Here is a 24,428-nt window from a genome sequence, read left to right as displayed (position 1 = left end):
CTCTTCCAGAGTAAGGGTATCGTGTGCAGCAGACAAAAGAGTAGGAGTCCCTTTAAAAAAATCATAATGCCTATCTCCAGAATGCAGTTTTTCAAGAAAATCTGTTACATTGTGGAATAGAAAATACTGATTGGCCCTATATATTTTTTCATTTGCCTGTCTAAGCCACCTTATTCTGAATATATTATGACATTGCAAATGTTTTATTTTCTAGTTTTAATCAACCCCTCATGGAGAGGTAAAATAATAAATATTGCCATACTCTTAGGAAGAAAAATACCAGTCTGGCTGGCTTAATTTAGTGGGTTTCCTCTACTATAATTCAATAAATTTTCAAAATAAATACTGAAATTGAATTACTTCAAAAGGATGTTTTGTTGTATCATTTTTTTTCTTTTAATTTTCTTGACATATTTGGGGTGAATATTTGGACAGTAAAGCTGGCAACAAATGAAATGAACTGGAAGTAGCAGAAATTTTCGTCAACTACTCTTTCTTCTGAATCCCGGCTCACAGTATGTGTGGCCAAACATGATATTTTTTTCTGTCCCACTCTCCTCACCCACTAGAGAAAGAGCCACGTAAAGTAGAAGGTGTTCCCACCCTTACCTACAAATTGAAATGTGCATATACCTTGTGTTTGGTGTGGGCTCTGTCAGCCGTGTTATGACCACCATGTCGGCTGAAATTAGAGCTATGATAAGAACAAGCTTATGACATCAGCAGACCCATCAGCCAATGCTGTGCATGAAGGTCTTGTCCTTTCTGTTACACTCGTACCCCCACAGGCTTCCTGGTTAGAGCTGGAAGTGAGTTCTCATAGCAAGATTTAGAGGGCCTCTTGTTTTCTTTTCTTAGCTGAAGCTCCTACTAAATTTACCAGACTATGAACATTTTTATTGTAAAGGTTTGACTCAGGGAGAAGCAAAACACATAACACCTTGATGTACATACTATTTTGTTATCACGATCTCTTTTCATATATTTGTCTATTTCTCATCTTTTCTAGGTAATTTTTTCTTTGGATAATTTATAAAATCTATATGCAAGATGGCGTAATGGTATCATAAAATAGTCCAGGATAACAGATTTGGGGATCTGGCCTTACCAAGTGACTTTGGGCAACATTTAACCCCTCTCAGATGTGTTCTCCTGATAGGTAACCATCATTTATTCAATCAGCAAAGATTTATTAAGTACCAGTTGTGTGCTGGATCTAAGTCTGAGTGCTGGAAATATCGATTTCAGAATCGATAGCTAGTGGGAAGCAGCCCCATAGCACAGGAAGATCAGTTCGGTGCTTTGTGACCACTTAGAGGGATGGGATAGGGAGGGCGGGAGGGAGACGCAAGAGGGAGGAGATAAGGAGATAATGTGTATATGTATGGCTGATTCACTCTGTTATAAAGCAGAAACTAACACACCATTGTAGAGCAACTATACTCCAATAAAGATGTTTAAAAAAAGAAAAAAAAAAACACCTTTCAGGAGTGTTTCAAGGATGAAGTGAGAAAATGTCAAGAGTCTAGCACATAGTAGATGCTCAACAATGGTAACTACTATGATTATTATTGAACAAAGCCTCTGTCCTCGATCTTTCACTCAGCAGATCCTTGAGTTGACCACACTATCAGCAAATTTATTAAAAATGTGTGTGGGGGGCTTCCCTGGTGGCGCAGTGGTTGGGAGTCCGCCTGCCAATGCAGGGGACACGGGTTCGTGCCCCGGTCTGGGAAGATCCCACATGCTGCGGAGCGGCTAGGCCCGTCAGCCATGGCCGCTGAGCGTGCGCATCCGGAACCTGTGCTCTGCAACGGAAGAGGCCACAACAGTGAGAGGCCCGCGTACCGCAAAAAAAAAAAAAAAAAAAAATGTGTGTGTGTGTCTATATGTGCTGAGTGTGTGTGTGTGTGTGTATAAATTAAGAAGGACTGATTTTAGAATTCATGTTCTAAAAATCAATTTATTGCAAGGACCATTCTAGTGACCCTTTCAGAGTTAGTAATTCCAATATAAAAAGAGCATGCCAATACTAGATCTAATTCATCTGCTTTAGGAAGCCAGAAACTTCTTATTCCACACGTTTTCAGCCAAAGCCTATGTTTCTGCATTATTCTTGGAATTTCTCTTCCAGGGTATAGAATGGATAACAAGATGTTTAAAAATTCTCGGTCTAACATTGACACGTTGACAACTTTTTAAGTGGCCAGCCACACCATGGTTATTTTTATCAGAGTTTTTCGAAGTATTTGGTTCTATAGTATTTGAAAATTTTGCTTTCTCTTACATTATGGATGTAAAAATTCCAGTATGCTGGAGGTCATTACTGCCAGTTGGTTTTTAGTAAATCTTCATTTATGCACTCATAAGCCTCAGTTGTTAAAGAGCAGATATTCATATCCAGTAGGTAACATTGGGGAACTAAAAGGCATTTGGGGGCTTTCCAAAAGCCTGACACAAGAAGACTGCAAATATTATTGAGATTTTGGCTGGAATATATTGTCCTCACTATAACTCTTTTTTTTTTTTTTTTTTGCGGTACGCGGGCCCCTCACTGCTGCGACCTCTCCCGTTGCGGAGCACAGGCTCCGGACGCGCAGGCTCAGCGGCCATGGCTCATGGGCCCAGCCGCTCTGCGGCATGTGGGATCTTCCCGGACCAGGGCACGAACCCGTGTTCCCTGCATCGGCAGGCAGACTCGCAACCACTGCGCCACCAGGGAAGCCCCTCACTATAACTCTTAATGATTACAAAGACTGTTGCTGATGACCCTATAGGCATGTCTAGGATGAGATTGAGGGGGTTCACACTCAGAAAAGCCACATACTAGGTCAAATACTGGAAACTGAGTTAATCCAGTATGTGACTGGTGTGAGGACATATTAGCACCCAGAATTTTTCAAGAGATGGAGGAGAGAAAAAATTAAACAGTTCTTGGTGAAAATATTGAGAAGTATTGCAGACAGCTGGATTTGTAGGTTGTTGAGATGGGACTCTGTTGACATAGTTTGGTTTCCTAATTGCTAATGGTCAGATAGTCCCAGTGCACTCTTGGTTAAGGGGCTTATGTTTAGAAGCCCATCCTTGGTTTATAGATCATTGTGGTGAAAAGACCTCTTAGGCTATCATATCTATTCCCTGTCAGAGAAGACTTAATCCCATGGCTGAAGCTGTATCATATACTAAGCGGGTACCACATTTGACCTCAACCAAAAAGCTAAGAAGAGATGATACTCTAAAATGCAGAAAATCAATTTCAGTCCCAAAGGCAGAAGCCACTAATGCAAGAGATCTGTCAGCATCGCTCACCCCGCTGTGGGTTGCTCTGCAGGACCAGGTGTCAGGCCCTTCACCCAGTGAAGCACTGCCTGCCACTCTAAAGACCTGTAAAAACAAAGAAGGAAGGAGGAAGAGGAGATATTTGTTTTGCCAGTTAAGTGGTAGGTGATAAATATTTCTCTATTTAAATCTTACTGAATTCATCTCCCCGGTAACCAATGGTGAAGGAAGGACAAGGAGACAAGAAATGTGGGTTTCCCCTCTGTTTCTTTGGGCAGGTATCTAGAGATATCTGGGTTCAAATCCCTGCTCTGTCACATGTTTAGCCGTGTGATCTTGATCACGTTACTTAACCTCATAGCTCCCTTTTCACTTCTAAGTGAGAAGAAGACAAGTGCATATTCCATGTCCCCATGCAAGGATGAAATGAGATAATTCAGGTAAAACACCTATCCCATTGCCTGCCTCTTAATAAATACTCGGTAAGTACTAGTTCTTCACCATCTTTCATTAACAAGCTCATATAATTTTAGTTCAACTCAGTAAACATTTGTTGCATGTGAGTATATGAAGCATCCTTCACTGTGTGCTGAGAATACCGAAATAAGTAGGAGACAGTTCTTTCCTTTGTAGAGTAGATATGTAAGTTTACTGAGATCCAGGACTGGACTTTATGGCGATAAAGTGCCTGAATACGCTTTATTTACAAATTGAACTCACAGTAATTATCTATCAAAGATAAACCATCTTCATGGCTCATAGTGGGGAGGAAGAGGGTATCAGTGAATGGTTCCCATTTTCGTAAAAGGAAATTATTGTTTTAGAAATAAAAATTCCTCTATTTACCTTCTTTGCCACCACAAATTTACATAATCCTTACCCTGTGTCCTCAAAACGTGAATGTGTGGAAACAGTGCTCTGTGTTCGCTGCTTTTGGCACCTAATGCCACATTTCATAATGAAACATTGCTTCAATCTTATAATAGCAGGGAAGTTCATTTTCACCTAGAGGGAAACCCTTGCTTTGGTTCAGTGCCTTTCTTTTATGTTCCATTCTGGAAAAACATACTCCAAGCCTGCATTGGGTCAGAGCTTTCAGAATGGAAGAGTGGGGAAAGGAGATCAGCACACGGTTTACAGACTAGAAATCTGCTTGGCAAAGGAGTTGCTGAAGACCGTGGCGTAGAAGCTGCAGAGAAAGTACCTTTATGATTGATTTGCATTCAAGTCAGACTGACTGCCGTGTGGTCATTTTTCTAACCCATAACTGCTCACACTGCAGCAGTCTGCTATCTGCAGGGTGTCTGAATTATAGCAGTCTATGTCCGTGTTCCCTCTTATACAAATTACTTACACTGGTTTCTTTTTCCATGCAAATTCATCAGTTTTACAGCCCTTCGAAGCCACAGTCAGGAAACTCTGGCCGAGAGCACAAATTGATAAAATGAGTTAATTTTACTATACTTACTTTTTTCTTTCTAAGAGCCCTCTCTCATAAGCAGTGTTCAGGAAGCATATTACAGTAAAAGGAAGATAACAAAGGAGTTGAATTTTCTTGCCACAAATTACTTTCCAAGTTAATTCCCTTTAACGATGATTCCAGATTTGCTTGAGTTTTCATAGCATTGTGCGTTTACAACTGTGCCTTTGATAGAAAGAAGAACAAGTATTTTCCCATGTTCACTCCTTTTGTGCCAGTGACATGGACTTTCTTAACAAGATCTGTGCCGCTAGAATGCAAAACAACACTAAATTGTGCTGGGCCCGTAGAACTGTGTGCTGTTGTTGGACGTTTTCCCCCCCAGTCTTAAAGTACAAGTTCCCAAAGTCTCAGTCAGTACATTAGAGTATGTAATCCAGAGAGAAATAAACCTCTCTCTTTTTTTTTTTAATAGTTATTTTACAAGTTGGAAATCCAGTACTAAATCCTGATACTCTTTTTGGGGGGATACCTATTAGCCAATATTCCATCTTCTTTAGTTGCCATGCAAATTTGAGGAAAGACCAGCTATGACTGTTAATCTTTAAAATGTAAACCCCACGAGGGCAAGGGTTTTTATGTATCTTGTCCACTGATGGATCTCAAGCATCTGGAGCAGAGCCTGACATATTAAAGGTGCTCCATAAATATTTGGTGAATTCAACTGAATGCAGCCTCTCAGAGAAGATGTGCCATTAGCCATAGGCCGGCCACACTAGTCATTCAGTTAATGCTCCCCGCTGATTCCCATTGAACAAGTTGTGAACTCAGTGCACTGTCGTCTCCCAGGCAGAGTAGCTTGAAATTTTGGATAGAGTTTTTTTTTTTTCCCATCATCTTCTCTTTCCAGCAATGCAAGCCCGAGCAGATTGTCTCTGGTGGATGGCAGAAGTTCAATAACCACAACCTTATCCAACTACTAATGTGTACAGAAGAGCAGGTCATTAAGAGGGTTGGCTACTAAAGTAACCCCTTTCTTCCAATAGCCCACATTACTGTAATGATTCCTTAATAGCAAACAGTTTATTAAGAAATGACACAAAGACTAGGTTCTACTCATGACAGGAAAGAAGGGTGGGGGGAGGAGGATAAATGACTTAGGAATAACATCTTAAGAGACAATTCCCCAACGTTAACCTTTGTGTTTTTTTGATTTTTTTTAACATCTTTATTGGAGTATAACTGCTTTACAATGGTGCGTTAGTTTCTGCTGTATAACAAAGTGAATCAGTTATACATATACATATGTTCCCATATCCCTTCCCTCTTGCGTCTCCCTCCCTTCCACCCTCCCTATCCCACCCCTCTAGGTGGTCACAAACCACCAAGCTGATCTCCCTGTGCTATGCGGCTGCTTCCCACTACTATCTATTTTACGTTTGGTAGTGTATATATGTCCATGCCACTCTCTCACTTTGTCACAGCTTACCCTTCCCCCTCCCCATATCCTCAAGCCCATTCTCTAGTAGATCTGTGTCTTTATTCCCATCTTACCCCTAGGTTCTTCATGACATTTTTTTTCTTAAATTCCATATATATGTGTTAGCATATGGTATTTGTCTTTCTCTTTCTGACTTACTTCACTCTGTATGACAGACTGTAAGTCCATCCACCTCACTACGAATAACTCAATTTCATTTCTTTTTATGGCTGAGTAATATTCCATTGTATATATGTGCCACATCTTTATCCATTCATCCGATGATGGGCACTTAGGTTGTTTCCATCTCCAGGCTATTGTAAATAGAGCTGCAATGAACATTTAGTACATGACTCTTTTTGAATTATGGTTTTCTCAGGCTATATGCCCAGTAGTGGGATTGCTGGGTCACATGGTAGTTCTATTTGTAGTTTTTTAAGGAACCTCCATACTGTTCTCCATAGTGGCTGTACCAATTCACATTCCCACCAGCAGTGCAAGAGTGTTCCCTTTTCTCCACACCCTCTCCAGCATTTATTGTTTCTAGATTTTTTGATGATGGCCATTCTGACTGGTGTGAGATGATATCTCATTGTAGTTTTCATTTGCATTTCTCTAATGATTAATGATGTTGAGCATTCTTTCCTGTGTTTGTTGACAATCTGTATATCCTCTTTGGAGAAATGTCTATTTAGGTCTTCTGCCCATTTTTGGATTGGGTTGTTTGGTTTTTTGTTATTGAGCTGCATGAGCTGCTTGTAAATTTTGGAGATTAATCCTTTGTCAGTTGCTTCATTTGCAAATATTTTCTCCCATTCTGAGGGTTGTCTTTTGGTCTTGTTTATGGTTTCCTTTGCTATGCAAAAGCTTTGAAGTTTTATTAGGTCCCATTTGTTTATTTTTATTTCCATTTCTCTAGGAGGTGGGTCAAAAACGGTCTTGCTGTGATTTATGTCATAAAGTGTTCCGCCTATGTTTTCCTCTAAGAGTATGATAGTTTCTGGCCTTACATTTAGGTCTTTAATCCATTTTGACCTTATTTTTGTGTATGGTGTTAGGGAGTGTTCTAATCTCATACTTTTACATGTACCTGTCCAGTTTACCCAGCACCACTTATTGAAGAGGCTGTCCTTTCTCCACTGTACATTCCTGCCACCTTTATCAAAGATAAGGTGACCATATGTGCGTGGGTTTATTTCTGGGCTTTCTATCTGTTCCATTGATCTTTCTGTTTTTGTGCCAGTACCATACTGTCTTGATTACTGTAGCTTTGTAGTATAGTCTGAAGTCTGGGAGCGTGATTCCTCCAGGTCCGTGTTTGTTTCTCAAGATTGTTCCAGCTGTTCGAGGTCTTTTTTGTTTCAATACAAATTGTGCAATTTTTTGTTCTAGTTCTGTGAAAAATGCCAGTGCTAGTTTGATAGGGATTGCATTGAATCTGTAGATTGCTTTGGGTAGTAGAGTCATTTTCACAATGTTGATTCCTCCAGTCCAAGAAGATGCTATATGTCTCCATCTGTCGGTATCATCTTTAATTTCTTTCATCAGTGTCTTATAGTTTTCTGCATACAGGTCTTTTGTCTCCTTAGGTAGGTTTATTCCTAGATATTTTATTCTTTTTGTTGCAGTGGTAAATGGGAGTATTTTCTTGATTTCACTTTCAGATTTTTCATCATTAGTGTATAGGAATGCAAGAGATTTCTGTGCATTAATTTTATATCCTGCTACTTTACCAAATTCATTGATTAGCTCTGGTAGTTTTCTGGTAGCATCTTTAGGATTCTCTATGTATAGTATCATGTCATCTGCAAACAGTGACAGCTTTACTTCTTCTTTTCCGATTTGGATTCCTTTTATTTCCTTTTCTTCTCTGATTGCTGTGGCTAAAACTTCCAAAACTATGTTGAATAAGAGTGGTGAGAGTGGGCAACCTTGTCTTTTTCCTGATATTAGTGGAAATGGTTTCAGTTTTTCACCATTGTGGACGATGTTCACTGTGGGTTTGTCATATGTGGCCTTTATTATGTTGAGGAAAGTTCCCTCTATGCCTACTTTCTGCAGGGTTTTTATCATAAATGGTGTTGAATTTTGTTGAAAGCTTTCTCTGCATCTATTGAGATGATCATATGGTTTTTCTCCTTCAGTTTGTTAATACGGTGTATCACGTTGATTGACTTGCATATATTGAAGAATCCTTGCATTCCTGGAATAAACCCCACTTGATCATGGTGTATGATCCTTTTAATGTGCTGTTGGATTCTGTTTGCTAGTATTTTGTTGAGGATTTTTGCATCTGTGTTCATCAGTGATATTGGCCTGTAGTTTTCTTTCTTTGTGACATTTTTGTGTGGTTTTGGTATCAGGGTGATGGCGGCGTCATAGAATGAGTTTTTGAGTGTTCCTGCATCTGCTATATTTTGGAAGAGTTTGAGAAGGATAGGTGTTAGCTCTTCTCTAAATGATAGAATTCGCCTGTGAAGCCATCTGATCCTGGGCTTTTGTTTGTTGGAAGATTTTTAATCACAGTTTCAATTTCAGTGCTTGTGATTGGTCTGTTCATTTTTTCTACTTCTTCCTGATTCAGTCATGGCAGGTTGTGCATTTCTAAGAATTTGTCCATTTCTTCCAGGTTGTCCATACATAAGGAAACACAAGTTTTAAATGATACATTAAACAAGATGGACTTAATTGATATTTATAGAACATTCCATCCAAAAACAACAGAATACACATTTTTCTCAAGTGCTCATGGAACATTTTCCAGGATAGATCATATCTTGGGTCGCAAGTCAAGCCTTGGTAAATTTAAGAAAATTGAAATTGTATCAAGTATCTTTTCTGACCACAGCGCTATGAGACTAGATATCAATTACAGGAAAAGATCTGTAAAAAGTACAAACACATGGAGGCTAAACAATACACTACTTAATAACGAAGTGATCACTGAAGAAATCAAAGAGGAAATCAAAAAATACCTAGAAACAAATGACAATGGAGACACGATGAGCCAAAACTTATGGGATGCAGCAAAAGTAGTTCTAAGAGGGAAGTTTATAGCAATACAATCCTACCTTAAGAAACAGGAAACATTTCGAATAAACAACCTAACCTTGCACCTAAAGCAATTAGAGAAAGAAGAACAAAAAACCCCCAAAGTTAGCAGAAGGAAAGAAATCATAAAGATCAGATCAGAAATAAATGAAAAAGAAATGAAGGAAACGATAACAAAGATCAATAAAACTAAAAGCTGGTTCTTTGAGAAGATAAACAAAATTGATAAACCATTAGCCAGACGCCTCAAGAAAAAAAGGGAGAGGACTCAAATCAATAGAAGTAGAAATGAAAAAGGAGAAGTAACAACTGACACTGCAGAAATACATAAGATCATGAGAGATTACTACAAGCAACTCTATGCCCAACCTTAACCTTTGGAGGAAAACTCCTCGGTGCAACAAAGTCCACAAATACTTCAGGCTGGAGTAATCTCAGTGCCGCTTAAGAGATTTGGAGAGCCAGTTCTCACTATTTATGTGTATTTACAGATTTCTAAGTGTCATTTTGCACTGCTTAAAGATTGGGAGAGGGGGTACAAATGGAGAGGGAGGGTAGTTATTTACTCTTCTTAATTCAAAGTATATTTACTGATCATCAGCTGTTTGGAAACATAAAAGAGACTGTGGGATCTGTAGGATTAAAGGCCATCTGGTATAAGGCCTCTGACTTCATGACCTAGGAAAGTTACTAAACCTCCTTGTGCCTCAGTCCTTCCTAGTGGTGTTGTAGGGATTAAATAGGATGAGGTGCTGAAAACTCTTAGCCCAGTGTCTGCCCCAAAGTGATGCTTAGTAAATGTTAGTCCTTGTTGTTGTGATGGTGATAGCTGTAGCAGTGATGGGTGGTGCTGGTGGTAGTGGTGGTGAATTTTCACTTTTATCATAATGAATATTAGAATTATGAGGTCCAAAGTGTTTAAGTGACTTAACCAAGTTCTGCAGGTGGTTATTGGCAGAGCTGGACTCTAAACAATCTCTCCCAGGCCCTGACCAGCACTTTTTCTATGCCCTGGGATGTCTATCTTTACAGAGCTCAAATTGCACTCAATCTAGTTGGGTAGAAAATCTTATGTATGAGTTAATTAAAGAATGATGAAGCCTATGGTCAAGTACACATGGAGCAAAATCAGGCTTCACAATATACAGAGCAGACAGGAAATGTTGTTGTTGGTCCAGTCCTTCCTTGACATCCCCACGTTTGACTGGCAGTGGCTATAAATCTCTGCACCACACCAGCAGGAAGTTAGTCATTAGCTTCAGAAGCCCAGCATGACATCCTGGACAGACACCTGACAAATCATTTAACCCTCTCTCGACAACTTATTTCCCTAATTTGCAAAAAGGATGTAATACCATCATTAGCTAAGAAGCACATTTTGTTATATACATCTTTTTGATATTTTATATTTATTAGAATAGTATAATCATTTGCTCGTTTATGCCCTTCCATAGTGTATAATTAGAAACATGTCTTTTATACCTGTTTACTATCCAGAAAGAGGTGACAGATACCAATTGTGAAAATTCTATTTTCTTCCTTGACAGTGTAGTTTAGGTCTCCATTCCCTTTCACCAGGACTCCAGAATCAACCTACCAACTGACTTCCCCACATCCGGAGTCTTGGTCCCCTTATGCGCATTCTGTATGCTGTCATTACATTAACATTCGTCAGATTCAACAATTATTTTATCACCCCGCTACTCAGAAAATGTCATGGTTTCCACAGATCACTCACTTACCTCCTACCTCCAAACTTAATGTATGTACTCTTTTGATTAGAAACCCTCTCCTATCTCCTTCTGGGCCTCTTTACATCCCAACCATCCTTGAAGGCTCAGCTTAAGCACCCACCCTTCCTGGAGTATAACCCTTTTTCTGATCCCACAAGCCAGTGGGATCTATTACTCCTTTGAACTTTCCTAACACATTCTTTTCATTTTCCCTATGAGATTTAACACATTCGGCCTTGCATTAGATATTCAGGTATTATTTTATTATTCTGCTAGGTTGTAAACCCTGTGGGGACAGAGATACTACATACCCTTTTAGCATCTCAAGTTTAAGGCCAATATTGTACATGAAAGTCAGGGTGCTGCAGCAGGAAAAGCACAGGTTTTGAGGTCAGACATCCTTGAATTTTAATCCTGGCTCTCTCTCTTTCTTGCCTTTCTCTGATCCAGGACAAGTGATTTAACCTCACTCCAGGGCTTAGTTCTCCCCTGCTAGAAAATGTACCTTTCCTGAAAAGATTGTTCTGAGGCTTAAGTTAGATAATAAAGTACTTCTCAAAACATGGCCCCCTAGGTACTCAGAAAAGCCTGCTGAAAGTACACCTTTTGAGTTCTTAGTTACTTGTCAAGGCTATTCCTGTTCTTCAGATTAGAGGCACTGAGAATACCCAACCCATTGCAAGGATACTTTGACCTCTACACTCAGATATAAGGCTTTCTCTTTGGCTGTCACAGTATCACTGAATCAGAATCCACGCCAATAAGCTGACATTCATGCCAAACATACATACAGACAGCACCGGGTGATGTTTCCTTACAAGACTCTTTTCAAGAAGGCAGAATTTGGATGCTCTTTTTTAGATTATAGCTGCAGTGTACTAAATGGATCACAGGAAGTAAATATACAGGCAAGTTAAGGAACATTTCTGTGGGCTTAATTATTTTTTTATTCTCTCTGAGAAGTAGACACACCACATGCACGCATGTATTTTTCTTCCTTCACCTGTTCTGGCTCCCTTGACATTGTAAAAATATAAGCAAGGTAAAAGATATTTTCCAGGGTAGAACATGATAAAGTGTTAAATGGAAGAGCAGCTGGATGTTCATCAATAGGTGGAAGACCTCAGACTTCTCTCAGTGGAGTCAAGTCCATCTCACTCACATCTTGCTCTGTTTTTCCTTCCAAGAGGGAGGGAGTGGGGTCATGCAGTTTCCACGGCGCTCCATCCGGCGGAAGCCTCAACCCCATCTTGAAACTTGTGAAGAAAATCTAAATCCAGACCCATGATACTGATTAGCTTTATCCTCTTTTTTAGTTAACGAGAGATGCCAATCTCTAAGCTCCATGATGGCACAAACATTAAGCACCTATTATATGCCATGTTGCTAAAAGGGGTAATGGGTGGTCCATGCCGATATTAGAGCAATCCCCTCCACACCCCATGGCCTATTTCAGACATAAAATATTATGAAATCAAAGGGGAGATTATGTAAATAAATTTAATATAAAAAGCAAATTTGGGAACGACTAGCAAAATTATTAATTAGAACTCCCTTTACACTTATTGTCAAGCCTAACCATTTGTTTTTGAAGTAAAGGCCTTCCTCCATAGAGCCTGTCATTGAGAAATGTGTCTGAATTTCAGAAAGTATATGTGAATTTCAGAGCCTTCTATTTCTTAGCAGTGACTATTTCTATATAACAATAGTTGCGATTAAGGTTTAGCCATTGCTATTAATCAAACAACTAAATGTTTATTTTAGAAATTGCTGTGTCCTCTCATGCCTTTTCTTGATTCCATAGTTTTATTATGGCTTCACAATTCACCCAGTTTCCCAAGCAGCCGTCCTGGGAATTATCCCATACTCCTCCTTTTCCATTATTACCACACTCAAGAAGTCAGTACATATTCTCAATTCTAACTCCTAAACAGCGGTCACCAGGCTCCTTTCTATCCCTTGAATTTAGACCACACCCCCATCTTCTTTTATTTAAATGAACTCCACTGGCCTCCACGGTTTTACTGATTATATTCTTTAACTGCCACACCTACCCACTCCAAGCTTACCCTCCTGACAGGTGGTGTGTCTAGCTTATAAGTGCAAATTTGATGACAGCATTCCTATACTTTGTTGGTTCTCCTTTGACTAACAATCGATTCCATTTGACCAATGCTTACTGACTGCCTCCTGGTGTCAGGGATTGTATTAGATACTAGCAATATAAACCCAAAAGTCCCCAATGATAGTGGAGTGTGATAAGTCCTTTAATAGCTTATAAAGTTGGGAATCGACTGAACTCAAATTCATGTTCCTTAAAGAAACCTACCTACCCTTCATGACCTGACCTTAAATCTCCCCTCTTTTCCCCATGTATTATATACTACATCATATCAAGTTATCAGAAATCCAATCACATTTTATGTACTCTTACCTTTTTTTTTTTTTCTTCGGTACGCGGGCCTCTCACTGTTGTGGCCTCTCCCGTTGCGGAGCACAGGCTCCGGAGGCGCAGGCTCAGCGGCCATGGCTCACGGGCCAAGCCGCTCCGCGGCATGTGGGATCTTCCCAGACTGGGGCACGAAGCCGTGTCCCCTGAACCCGTGTCTCAACCACTGCGCCACCAGGGAAGCCCTGTTCTCTTACCTTTATAAATGCTGTTCCCTCTGCCTAGAATGCCTCCATTCCTCTCAGTTGGGTAAATCCTACTTGTCCTTTTAACATTCTTCCATAACATTTAACAGGCATCACATTTACTGAGGCCCTTTTACTCCCTTGAACCTCTTATCCCTCAGCTGGGTTACATACCTACTTTGTGCAGGCATATCAATTGAGGAATAACTCTAGCAAAGGACTTATCAGACTGTATTGAAATTAATCTGTCAGCCTCACTCCCTAGGGCTGTTTCAGGGTAGGGACCATGTCATTCATTTAAGTGCCTTCCTTACGCAGCACAATTCTTAGCAATAGCAGACTCCCAGTAATCATTTGCTGAAAGAATGAAAGTCCCTGGTTCATGATTTTCCTAATTATCCTTTCTTCTTATGGATATGAGCCTCTATTTAATTTATTTATATATCCACTTCTATGGGCTTAAAACTCTCAAACTAATTCCTCAATACAGAAATATATGCATCTATTGCTCCCACCTTGTGTAATCTTTCAAAAGAACAGATTATTTGCACTTATATAGTTACATCACTGATTTTACACAGAATTGTTTTCCAAGATTGATAGATGTTATTTATTCATTTGAAAATATTTATTAGGCTACTCCTGTAAACAGGATATCCAAGACATAAAAAAGTACAGAGAATCACATCTCCCACAAGGGTCAGCTCTGAAAATCATGTGTTGTCAAAGTTATTTTTAACAGTCCCTTAAATCAGAGGTCGGCAAATTCTTCTATATAAATATTTTCTGCTGTGTGAACCATATGGTCTCTGTCACAGCTACTTGTCTCTGCTGTTGTAGTGTGGAAGCAGAGACAGTATGTAAATGAAGGGGTGTGGCTATTCCAGTACAACTTTATCTACAAAAATTATGGCTCAGGGACCATAGTTTGAGGACCCTGCCTTACATTAGAAGGTGGGACAAATAGTAAAGTAAAGATGTATGCAGGGTGCTGAGGTGATTTGGAGTAAGGAGAAATCACACGTTCCTCAGGGCAAGAAATTGGGAATGAGTAGCCTAGAAAGATGAATTTGCAGTTCAGAACTAATTCCAAAATACAGGTGAGTGGAAGCTCTCAGGATCAGACAAAGTTAGAAAAGCCCAGGGAGTATTTTGTCTGGTCATTTAAGAAAAGTTTCAGACCAAAACGTGGAGGTATTTTTGTTAAAAGCATCTAGGAATGTTGCAACCTTGGTGACAATTTACCATTACAAAAAGAGAAAAGATGAAAAGGTATGTTATAAAAAAAGTAAAAATAAATATGCCCTTCCGATGTAGATGATTTTTATTGTCAATATTCTTTTAAGGTCCGAGTTCATTACTGATTATTTTTGATGACCTTACCGTATAAATTCAAAAATAAAATGTGTTAAATGCGACACTGAAATATGCTCTCATTGGTCTTTTATTTACAGAACTTACCTGATATTTCTTTCCTTTTTTTTTTTTTTAATTCTAGCACCAATAGCTGCAGGAACTGGCCCAAATTTTTCTCTCTCAGATTTAGAAAGTTCTTCATACTACAGCATGAGTCCGGGAGCAATGAGGAGGTCGTTACCCAGCACATCCTCTACCAGGTAATTTGATTGATGGCTCATAAAGTGGTCATACTTCATAGTTACATACCTTGATTTTAATTCTGGGCCTGCTACACACTTAGCAGTGTGTCTAGTAGAAGATACTAGAAATGCGTTCAGCCCCAGTGGATTTTCAGTCTCACTGGGGAGAGAAAGCAAATGCATGTGGAGCATGCATATATGTGTATACATACACAGACCACACACACACACACACACACACACAAGTCAGTGAAAAATTGTGTGGCATAGGCTGAAAATAGTTAAAGACAGCTTTATCCAAAAAGAGTGACTTGTGCTCAGCTATAAACTGTAAGCACTGGTCGGGGTTGGTGAGATGGAAAGTAAAGGAATGGTGTTCTGGGTGGGGTGGAGACACGAGCAAAGGCATGGAGGAAGGATGGATGATGAACATAGCAGGTTCTCAGGAAATTAAGGACAAGCCTTGACTAGGGAAAAGGGGGTGTGTTTGGGCTTGTTTGGCAGAAAGCTGACACTGGTGACATCAGTCCCAGTCTCCATGCCCACAACAGACATTACAGCTCAGTCCCAGCTCTTTTCCTACTGAGCCCCGACAGGTCTCAAAATCCAGTCTACTGGAGTTGCTCTGTGAGATGCAACCTACTTGGTATCCTGGTGTGAGGATGTAAAAGCAAATGCAGTCCCCCAGCAGTGTGAGGCCAGATCATAAACACTGTTAACACTGGGAGACCTTTAAAAGAGCAAAGCTAAAAGAACATAACCAGATAACAATTCTGGGGTTCTTGATTCCCTTGAGGTCACAAAGCCAAAATCAAAATGAAGCATTTTGCAAGATCCTGTTGTCTCTAGATAACCTGTACCAGAGGGAAAGGGATTAGGCATTTAAACCCACAGTATTCTTTTACAAATTGGCTTTAGCACTGGACTGTGACAACAAAGAAAAGAATGGTGCAGAACAATCTTTAATGTTTGTGTACTTTGCAGGAAAACGTTTGACAAAGGTATAGTCCTCCTAAAGCAAGTACCAGAGTTTTAGGATCTAAAACAATGGCCAGATGATAGAAATTTTCCATGGTAGAGATTCATTCTTACCTTGACTTTTAACCATATTTTAAACATATATTTAATCATTACTTAAAAAAAAAATCAGCTTAGTCATTACCAATACCTTGAAGACAGTTAAAGAAACAGTTATTCCTTAAATATAACCACCAGATTCTACCATCATCTTTCTTGCTGTTTAAATGTCCCCCTCAGTTCACTGGGGTATCAGCCCCTCAGGAAAAAAAAGTCTCCAATCCGAAAAAAACACTTATAATAAAAGAATGAGATTGTGAACACATGATTGTGAACACATTTGGATGTTAATACATTTTGAGGATTTTGAATGTTTGCTGATGGAAGAGACATTGGGTGTAACTGCACTCAGTGAACATGAAAGAGCTTTGCAAATACTTGTGGTCAGTGATTAATTTAAAAGTTGATGGGCTATTTGTTTTTCATATGTGTGCTGCGTATGTACCATGGACATCCCAAATACCCTTCAACTTCTCCAGCTGTTTTGTTGCCTTTTGCTGTGATTCTCTGTGTGGAAACCTGGTTATTAATGTTGTTTAAAAGGCTAGTGTTGTTCCTATAATCTGCAAATAACTAACCCTGATAAGGTGCTAATTATAAACAGCATCAGTAGTTAATAACTTGGTAATATGTTTGTTTTGCTCACATTAGGCTCTCCTAAGATGATTCTTTTAAAATTATTCTTTAACTATATAGACTCAGCAGAATTATCTGTGTACAGGTGAGAAAATGTGCCCAGAAGAATGCCCCAGATTTACATATAGAAAAGTTCATCAACCAATCAATATTTGTTCATGCTGTGCCACTATTAATTGGTCACCTGCTCTGTGGCAGGCACTGTATTAGGTGCTTTACATCCCTGATATGAGTTAATCTTCACAGTAATTTTACAATATAGACAGTGTTGCCATTTGACAGTGGGTCAGCGTAGAGCTCAGAGAAGTTAAGTAACTTGCCCAAGGTGACAGACCAAGTAAATGGCAGAGTCTACATTCAAACTCAGGTCTGTTGGAAGTTTAAAACCATGCTCTTTTCACACTGAATCCTCTTAGGAATGAGGCTCTCTCTTTTAGTAAGGAACAATAGAATGGGAAGCCCCCAGAAAGGAATATCCAGCATCTCTGCTTTTCCTGGACACTTAGCATTTACTATTTTGAATTATTATTATCATCTTTGAGGTATGTACAGGTCCTGCTTCCCCATCTGGACTGTAAATCCCTCAGAGAACAGTGTCTAAGTCTTCTAAATCAGCAATAAACATTTATTAGGTCCCAAGGATATTGTCCTAGGCACTGTGGATATAAAGTCAAGTACAGGAGCTTTGCCATCTCGAGGTAGAGACCGACAAATGAATGGAGATTGTCAGTTCAGGGCACTAGGAACGCTCAGGAAAGATGTGTTTTGCTGTTTTGTGGGGACAGGGTAAAGCTTCTAGGCTCTGTATGTAGTAGGAACTAAGCAAATATTTGAAATGAAGATAGTAGTCTTACCTTAATTTCTAGGTAGAATTGATAGGAACAAAACAAATTCCACACACAAGAGACACTGCTTGGAAGAGTATTTAGCCTCCCTCTTACATAGAGATCTTACTGGTCCTTTCCAGGGTTCCTCAGATGTTTCTGGGAGAGTAGAATCAGTGTGTTAGAAAGTCAAGAGCAAGAAACCAAAATGAATGATGGATTCATTTCTAAATTTAAAAAAATAAAGAAGGCTGATAAGCATTAACTGTAGGTTCTGTAACCCTTCATAGTAAACATCTGCAAAATCATAGAAGGGTACTGTAAAAATTGGGATAGTGTATACTTTTTTTAATCCCAAAGAACTTCATCAAGATAAATCAACTGCCAAGTTTGTGAAGTCAGTAACCTTTGTCTTGGAAGCCCTCCACTCGTCCCTCCTGGCACTTCTAATTTCCTTCCCTCCTGCACCCTGTTCTCTGCTCCAACCTGTGTCTCCACTTCCAAACATTTATCCTGTATCAACCCTTGACAGTCCTTGCTTTCAAACTAAGGGGTCAGCTAATATCTACAGATTCGTTCACCTTTAGGATTTATTAACTGCATGAGTATTTGCGTCTTAGTAGAGGACACCAAGGAAACCAAAAGCTTTAGAAACTCAGAAGAGTCTTAATAGTGGGAGAATGACGGGCAGTGAAGTTGGCCTTTTGGGTGGGATCTCACTGAGTCATGACACTTGGGCGAATCCTTGTCACAAGTCCTCATATGACTGTTTCTAAATCTGTAGCCAATAAATAAATAAATAAATAAATAAATAAATAAATAAATAAATAAATAAATAAATAAATCTGTAGCCCAGTCCAGCAGTTTTTGAGCATCTGTTATTAGTCAGAGATACTGTGATAGGCACTAGAGATTAAAAAAAGCAAAACAAAAAACCTGACAGTCTCCTTCCCCACAGATCTCACAGTTTTATCAGACTATGCATGTCTTACCTTTTATTTGCCAAGGAACATAAGGAAAATATTTATTTTGTTTCCAATTTGTATTCTTCCAACTTCCAAAATTATTTCAAGCGGTTTTCAATTTAAAAACACCGCAGATAGTATTAAATATAGAGAGGACAGAAACCATATGGAAAGACAGGAGAGATTATTATATCAGGAACGTGAACCCAGAATTATGCCTTACGTTTAGCCCCGAAATTCCTGGTTGCCAAGGCAAGAAGGGGAAATGCTAGGTTATATAACGTGCATTTTCTAATAAAAGGAAACAGTAGAAATTCATTTAGAGACCATATTTTTTCTGGTTTTATGCATTAGGAGGAATTTTTGTGTGTATATCCTTTTCTAAAGGACTCTGTTAGATGCAGTTTTACATAAAATACAGAAAAGTTCTTTGAGTGGCTCTTTTTCATTGAACTTCAAGGAAAGCCAAGCAAAGAACATTAAATAAGCTACTAAAGGTTTTTCCTTTGGGTACTAAGCTAGCATGCTACAGATACGTTGCTTTCCTGTGGTCTGGCTTTAATGAAAATAGAACTTTTAAAGACTAAGAATCCTGGAATGCCAAATTTAATAACTAGAAATTCGTACCTTGAACTGGGTCCTCTGCATTTTTTTACTCAGGTTGCTGCAGTAGCCTCTTAACTCTCTCCCTGGGGAAGGTTCCATCCCCTTCTTTTCCCTTTGCTTTTCAGAAGCCATCATCTGTGCAACTACCAGAGTGACCTTTCTAACAGATGACTCTGATGTCACTCCCTGTTTAGACTTTTTCAGGGAGTCTCCATTGCTTATAGGATAAAGTCCAGACATACAATATCTTCTATCACCCCTATCCCCTTCTTTTGCTCTGCCCTTCCTACTACTTCAGCCATAGCAAACACCTGCCAATTCTCTGCATGTGTCACACTCTGCTCATGGTGATGTTAGTGCCTGATATGCACCTCCCTCCTGGAGTCATGTTCAAATTAGCAGATAACCTGTGTGACTCAAGCATACCAGTTAGGACAGACCTGCCCTGCCACAGTGTGAAGTCCTGGAATGCCCCCCGATATGCCAAACCTTAACCCTTTAGGTTTGGGATCATGAGTCCGTTCTGGCGCAAAGATGGGATGACAAGGTTGGGGGAAATGTATTGGGCATGGGACAATGGCACTTTGCCAACTGGGAAAGAAGTATTTCAGTATTTTAAAATCCAGAATGGCTGCCTGAGGGATGCATCAGCTGAATAACAGCCTGTCTCTGCCCTGTCCTTCTTTCTGCCCCATCTCCTGACACTCTCTTACAGACAGTTCAGGAACCATCTCCTATGGGAAGCCTTTCCTGACGTTCCCTGTGTATCACTTTTCCTAACTCCTTCAAAGAACCCACTATAACCTCTGTGTGGTTCCATCATCATACCTGTATTTCTCTTTGCACAATTTTGTTTACCTCTCAGTCTTCATCCATGAGATTCTAAACCCCATGGAGACAGGGGTTATGTCTGATTTATTTCAATATAGCAGCATTTAGCACAGCACCTGGCATGCAGGAAGTGCACAATAAGTGTTTGATGAATGAACACATATTAAAAATTCTGTACCCTGACACAGGAGGAAGAGATTTCCCAACAAGCACTTGCACCAGGTATGAAATCTACCAATTCTGGTATGTTAGTGTCATAATCAGTTAACACAATGAGAACAACATTAGCAACATGTAGCATTTCACTACCTTTTAACTCCTGAAGTCTCAAATTGGGAGGAAAAAAAATTCAGCCCTTTAACTGGTAGAAAATATTCTGGAAATGTCCCAACCGTACCTATGCAAAACTAAAACATCCCCACCCTGATGGCATAGAATTTCATTTTGGTAATTTTGTTGTAGAGAAAGTGCATAAAAGTCACTGGGTCACTCTTTTTTCCATGTCCCTTATTCACACAAGGAAGTGTACTCCTTCCTTCTTTTTTTCTCAGTACGCGGGCCTCTCACTGTTGTGGCCTCTCCCGTTGCAGAGCACAGGCTCCGGACGCGCAGGCTCAGCAGCCATGGCTCACGGGCCCAGCTGCTCTGTGGCATGTGGGATCTTCCCGGACCGGGGCACGAACCCGTGTCCCCTTGCATCGGCAGGCGGACTCTCAACCACTGTGCCACCGGGGAAGCCCATTCCTTCTATTTTTATCTTGTTTGTTCACTGTTTTATCTCTAGTGCCTAGATCAGTACCTGGACTGCTGTCACTGTGCAATAAGTATTTTTTAAATGAACAGATCTAAATGGAAGATGAGAAAACATGGCAAAAAGACAAACAGCAATCCGAGCTTTTCTTCAAGGGTCATGCACCCTGATTTTTCTCCTTTCTGGGGTACCAGGAGGGACTGAATTGATGTCTAGGGACATTGCTAACGGCTACGCCCCAGCCACTGCTCTAGGAGATGCAAATGTGAGCTTACTACTGACTCTTCCAGGTGGAGACAGGAGCGGGAGCCAGCCACCCGTTCCTCAAAGGAAAAAGGAACCAGAGGTGGGGGGCAGCAGAAACTTGAGTGACAATAAAAATCAAACCCAGACACTTGGGACAACCAAGACCCAAGACTTTGTTCCACATCCAGTGACTCACTGAACTGAACAAGAGCCTAAAGAGAGACCATGAACTACACTGAGTTACCCAAGTGCTTCCTCCCTTGCCTTTCTTTCCACCAGAAATGCCATGTCCAGGAGAAAGGTGCTTTGAATGACTTTTAAACATGTACCCGTTTGTTATTTCAGCTCCACAAAGCGCCTCAAGTCTGTGGAGGATGAAATGGACAGTCCTGGTGAAGAGCCATTTTACACAGGCCAAGGGCGCTCCCCGGGGAGCGGAAGTCAGTCCAGCGGGTGGCATGAAGTGGAGCCAGGTAAGCGGGCTGGGCATTGGGCTTGCAGCTGCCCCTGTAAAGTCCAGGATGCGTGGGAGTCCACGCCAGGCATAAAGGGAACACAGCAAGCTCAGAGCAGTGGACTTTTTCCACGTGAACACGTGTTTGTACCTGACTGCTGCTTTTATGAAAGGGTGGTAGCGCAAGGATGCCATTTAACTGAGAAGAGAGACTGAGAATGGTGTGTAGGGTTTTCTACTCTTACATCTTTTCACCTACACTGCAATCCAGCGTTCCATTTGCCTTCGCTTTCATTTTATGCTAATTGCCTTTTGGGTCTGGTTTTATCTTTTAATAATCAAAATAAAAATCTATCAACTTTTTCAACTACGTTGATAACATTAGAAAGGTAGGATGGGTTCCCTGTGTGATATCTTGTACTTGGATCTTTATAAAATAAGGAGACTTTTAAATATGTTTTCCTGTTACTGGATTTCATCATGATTCTTTTTCTATTTAAAAGGAACAGCTATCTTTATGCCCCTCTTTCATGGACTAAGCAAATGATGACTGCTAGTTTAACCTCCTGGGGTAGTTCAGTCTTGGCTCTGGAGTCTTGAGTAATGTGACTAATTCTGATAGCAGAAGCTTTTTGAAACTTTTCTCAGTGTCTAACCTCCACATGGGCAAGGGAAAATCTTCTCCAGTGGCTTCCTCGATATGCAAAGTCAAATGCTGTAGAGAATAGAGTGGGCTTTGGAAAAAGACAGGCAGAGTGTAATCCTGACTTCAGCTCCTGCTGGCTGTGTGATTATGGGCAAATTACCTAACCTCTCTGAAACTAATTGTCCACATTTTTATAATCTGTCAATAATAATAGCTATGTCAGTGCTCTTGAGAATTAAATGAGGTAATATACATAACCTGTCTGTGAATCACACCTCGTACAGTAAGTTTGAAAAAATTTCCCCAACCCGTGCCTCAGAGTAATTCCCTGCAAAAACAGACAAGCGCCAAGAAAATCTCTGAACCCCTTCATCTTCAAATCTTAACTTTTTTCTCTCCTCTCTAACATATCAAAAGAGAATCCTCAGAGGGTGTGACTAAAAAGGAAATAGCACAAGGGAGATTTGGGGGATGATGGAACTCTTCTGTATCCTGTTTGTGGTGGTGATGGACAGGAATCTATACATGTGTTAACATTCATAGAAAAGTATGCCTTCCACTCCTGAACCCCCAGGCAGTTTTGCTATATGATAATTAAAAACAAAACAAAACCTCAGGCCCCACTGTCTGATTCCTTTATCTTGTTCACTTTACTAAAATGCAGAAATTTCACTTTGCCTTACTTCTACCTAATCTTTTCACCCAACTCATTCATTCATTCACTCACACCTTCACTGGGAAATTTTCTCATGATGAGGAACTATGCCTGGTTCTGGGAACTCAAGGATGAATGGGAAGGCTATGGCTCCTGCTTTCAAGGAATTCACAGTGGGGGTGTGGAAGAGACACATAAGAAGATCTTTAGGGGAGATTGGTTCAAGATGGCGGAGTAGAAGAACGTGCGCTCAGTCCCTCTTGTGAGAGCACCAGATTCACAACTAACTGCTGAACAGTCATGAACAGGAAGACACTGGAACTCACCAAAGAAGATACCCCACACCCAAAGACAAAGGAGAAGCTGCAATGAGATGGTCGGAGGGGCGCAATCACAATAAAATCAAATCCCATAACCTCTGGGTGGGTGACTCACAAACTGGAGAACAGTTATGCCACAGAAGTCCACCCACCGGAGTGAAGGTTCTGAGCCCCACGTAAGGCTTCCCAACCTGGGGGTCCGGCAATGGGAGAAGGAATTCCCAGAGAATCAGACTTTGAAGACTAGCGGGATTTGACTGCAGGACTTTGACAGGACTGGAGGGAACAGAGACTCCACTCTTGGAGGGTACACACAAAGTAGTGTGTACATCAGGACCCAGGGGGAAGGAGCAGTGACCCCATAGGAGACTGAACCAGACCTACCTGCTAGTGTTGGAGGGTCTCCTGCAGAGGCGGGGGCTGGCTGTGGCTCAACGTGGGGACAAGGACACTGGCAGCAGAAGTTCTGGGAAGTACTACTTGGTGTGAGCCCTCCCAGAGTCTGTCATTAGCCCCACCAAAGAGCCCAGGTAGGCTCCAGTGTTGGGTTGCTTCAGACCAAACAACCAACAGGGAGGGAACCCAGCTTCACCCATCAACAGTCAAATGGATTAAAGTTTTACTGAGCTCTGCCCACCAGAGCAGCACCCAGCTCTATCCACCACCAGCCCCTCCCATCAGGAAGCTTGCACTTGCCTCTTAGCTAGCCTCATCCATCAGAGGGCAGACAGCAGAAGCAAGAAGAACTACAGTCCTGCAGCCTGTGGAACAAAAACCACACTCACAGAAAGACAGACAAAATGAAAAGGGAGAGGGCTATGTACTAGAGAACGAGATAAACTCCAGAAAAACAATTAAATGAAGTGGAGATAGGCAACCTTCCAGAAAAAGAATTCAGAATAATGATAGTGAAGATGATCCAGGACCTTGGAAAAAGAATGGAGGCAAAGATCGAGAAGATGCAAGAAATGTTTAACCAAGACCTAGAAGAATTAAGGAACAAACACCTAGAATAATTAAAGAACAAACAAACAGAGATGAACAATACAATAAACTGAAATGAAAAATACACTAGAAGGAATCAATAGCAGAATAACTGAGACAGAAGAAAGGATAAGTGACCTGAAAGACAGAATGGTGGAATTCACTGCTGCAGAACAGAATAAAGAAAAAAGAGTGAAAAGAAGTGAACACAGCCTAAGAGACCTCTGGGAAAACATTA

The 24,428-nt window shown here is 40.5% G+C and overlaps 1 protein-coding gene across 4 annotated transcripts in view; it reads left to right on the top strand.

The window, feature by feature from the left end:
- Window positions 1-24,428, top strand: part of NFIA (nuclear factor I A) — a gene marked incomplete at its 3' end in the record, with an annotated part of 387,320 nt that overhangs the window by 242,513 nt on the left and 120,379 nt on the right. For all 4 annotated transcript variants that reach the window (XM_082651779.1, XM_082651780.1, XM_082651778.1 and 1 more), the window contains exons 5-6: window positions 15,096-15,213; window positions 21,477-21,604. In XM_082651779.1, coding sequence (XP_082507905.1) covers window positions 15,096-15,213; window positions 21,477-21,604 — 246 coding nt within the window. The remainder of the gene's footprint in view (window positions 1-15,095; window positions 15,214-21,476; window positions 21,605-24,428) is intronic.

This window comes from Grampus griseus (genome assembly GCF_964374135.1).
Source record: "Grampus griseus genome assembly, chromosome: 1".
Lineage (NCBI taxonomy): Eukaryota > Metazoa > Chordata > Mammalia > Artiodactyla > Delphinidae > Grampus > Grampus griseus.
This window is presented reverse-complemented; position numbering and strand designations above follow the sequence as displayed.